Source organism: Coffea eugenioides, chromosome 9 (genome assembly GCF_003713205.1).
Source record: "Coffea eugenioides isolate CCC68of chromosome 9, Ceug_1.0, whole genome shotgun sequence".
Classification (NCBI taxonomy): Eukaryota; Viridiplantae; Streptophyta; class Magnoliopsida; order Gentianales; family Rubiaceae; genus Coffea; species Coffea eugenioides.
In genome coordinates this window covers 7,767,905-7,770,627 of record NC_040043.1, presented here as the reverse complement: position 1 = coordinate 7,770,627, position 2,723 = coordinate 7,767,905, and the positions used below count along the sequence as shown (strand labels likewise).

Genomic DNA, 2,723 nt, shown 5'->3' with positions numbered 1-2,723 from the left:
AATTCACACGACTGTGATATTATTATTTGGAGCTTAAACAATTAAAAAAAATTTCCCAGTAGCCAGATTATGATTATCTCCTCGTCTCCCATGCAACATCTGTAAGTCTCAGAACCCTAATTTTTCCTTAGATCAATCATTCAACTAAGCTAAAAGGATCTATAAATACCACCATTTTTAAGCCTATATCCATCAAAGTGGTGGACAAAGAAAAATGGCAGCATTCTTCAACATTAGTGCAGCCCTGAATTTCTTCCTTGTTACATTTTCAATTTTCTCTTTTAATCCCTCCCGTGCAAGAGAAAGAATAAGCCCTCATGAATCCACCATTGTCCTTGGTTTAACTCGTTCAAGTACCATTCTTCCCACCCCAAAAGCCACTTCTTCTTCTTATTCATCAGTAAAGAAACTGTCAGACTTGCAGGACATGATGGAGCCCTTGAGGGAAATCGGAGATGGATACCTGATATCTCTCAATGTTGGCAACCCTCCACAAACCATCCAAGTTTACATGGATACTGGGAGTGATCTCACTTGGGTACCCTGTGGGAATCTCACTTTCAATTGCATCGATTGCGACGATAACAAGAACAGAAACATCATGGCTAGTTTCTCTCCTTTTTCTTCCTCTTCATCCATCAGAGATTCTTGTTCAAGCCTTTTTTGCATTGACATCCATAGCTCTGATAACTCCTATGACCCCTGCACTGTAGCTGGTTGCTCTCTGGTGACCCTACTAAAATCCACCTGTTATAGACCATGCCCTTCATTTGCTTATACATATGGAGAAGGGGTTGTTTCTGGGATTTTGACTAGGGATACCCTAAGAGTCCATGCAAGCAGCCCTGCTGGTGCATTTAGGGAAATTCCCAAGTTTTGTTTTGGTTGTATTGGAACCACTTATAGAGAGCCTATAGGAATCGCTGGATTTGGTAAGGGTCCACTCTCACTTCCTTCACAGTTAGGTTTCCTCCAAAAGGGTTTTTCTTATTGTTTCTTGTCTTTCAAGTTTGCTAACGACCCTAATATTTCAAGTCCATTAATAGTAGGAGATCAAGCTATTTCCTCTAAAGAACACATGCAATTCACCCCAATGTTGAAGTGTCCCGTGTACCCTAACTTCTACTACATTGGCTTGGAGGCAATATCTGTGAGCAATATTACCTCAACTGAAGTCCCTTTGAGCTTGAGAGAGTTCGATTCGCTCGGTAATGGTGGCATGTTGATTGATTCAGGAACAACATATACTCATCTTCCTAAGCCTCTCTACACAAACCTCCTCACTGTTCTCCAATCCATGACAACTTACCCTAGAGCAACAGAGACAGAAATGAGGAGTGGGTTCGATCTTTGCTATCGAATTCCATGTCCCAAAAATAATACTCTTGAAGATGATCTCCCATCAATCACTTTCCATCTCTTGAATAATGTAACTCTTGCATTACCCCAGGGCAATAGCTTTTATGCCATGGCTGCACCAGTGAACTACACTGTAGTGAAATGTCTGTTGTTTCAAAGCATGGATGATAATGTATATGGACCAGCTGGAATTTTTGGTAGCTTTCAGCAGCAAAATATGGAAGTTGTGTATGACTTGGAGAAAGAAAGAATTGGTTTTCAACCAACTGATTGTGCCTTAGCTGCTGCTTCACAAGGTCTGCGAAAAGTATAGCCTTTTTACTGATGGTTTTACGGCTAAAAGCATGGTTGGTTTACTATCAAAAGCTTTTGGAAGTCTTGGAAAGTGCCAAAACTTCTAAATTTGAAAGCTCAGCAACTTTGTTACATTGGACTTTTCTGGCACTTGTCTGTGCTCCTGTGTGTGTATGGTGTCATGTTTGTACTCCTGTGTCTTTTTGAAATTCTAGAACCAAAGATTCTGTTCTTTGAACTTTTCTTCAACTTGAAAGAATGATCAGCTGGTTACATTGTAGTTGATTGGCAATAAGAATCTACTTAATTAGCGAAAGTTTGCTTTTAGAGAAGCTGCTTTAGGACAAGGAAAACGGAATAATGTATCAGCAATTAGAAATTAAATTACCAAGTAAACAGTAAATATTACTCTAAGGATTTCATTTGGCATCAGAAGCAACATCTGCCAACAAATGAAGAGATGCAAATTAAGCTTGGTCTTGGTGGCTGATCAGACCACGTTTGCCCCATGAATCCTCTGTTGTTCTGTCATCTTTATGATTTCTTTGGAATATCCAATGGTACGACCGCCTCAACTACCAATATTGGAAGGTATAAACAACTCCAAGAACTGCATAAATAAGCAATTGATTTTGGACTGAAGTAGTCTGAACTAATCTTTTCCATAGAGATCTTACATCTGTTTTACGTGGACTATACATATGGCTTTAGTATCACATGCAGTAATGCACATCACAAATTAAGTAGCACGTGATCACTACTAAGGTCAAGTAGGAATCTTTTTCATGGCACAAGGATTCCATTAATCTCTTCGAAAGTTACAAGAAAACTATGGTGTTTCAGTTGATAAACGACAGGATTTTTTCTTATACTATATTTTCTAGTAGGCTCCAAGTTCTTCTTCTTCCTACTTCTACTATGTTCGAACAATTTATTGGTACTTCAGATTAATCAATTCATTTTTTAAGGCCATATCTAAATCTTATCTTTGAAATATGACACGAATCTCTTAACTCATTCTTAGGCCTCATGTTGTTGAACATTGAACAGTGATTGAAATTGCTAGGTTT

The 2,723-nt window shown here is 38.7% G+C and overlaps 1 protein-coding gene across 1 annotated transcript; it reads left to right on the top strand.

The window, feature by feature from the left end:
* The first annotated feature begins 295 nt into the window (after positions 1 to 295).
* Positions 296 to 1,672, top strand: LOC113782114 (probable aspartyl protease At4g16563). The gene has a single exon (XM_027328025.1). The coding sequence runs from the start codon at positions 428 to 430 to the stop codon at positions 1,670 to 1,672; it is 1,245 nt and encodes a 414-aa protein (XP_027183826.1). The 5' UTR covers positions 296 to 427.
* Positions 1,673 to 2,723: the final 1,051 nt, after the last annotated feature.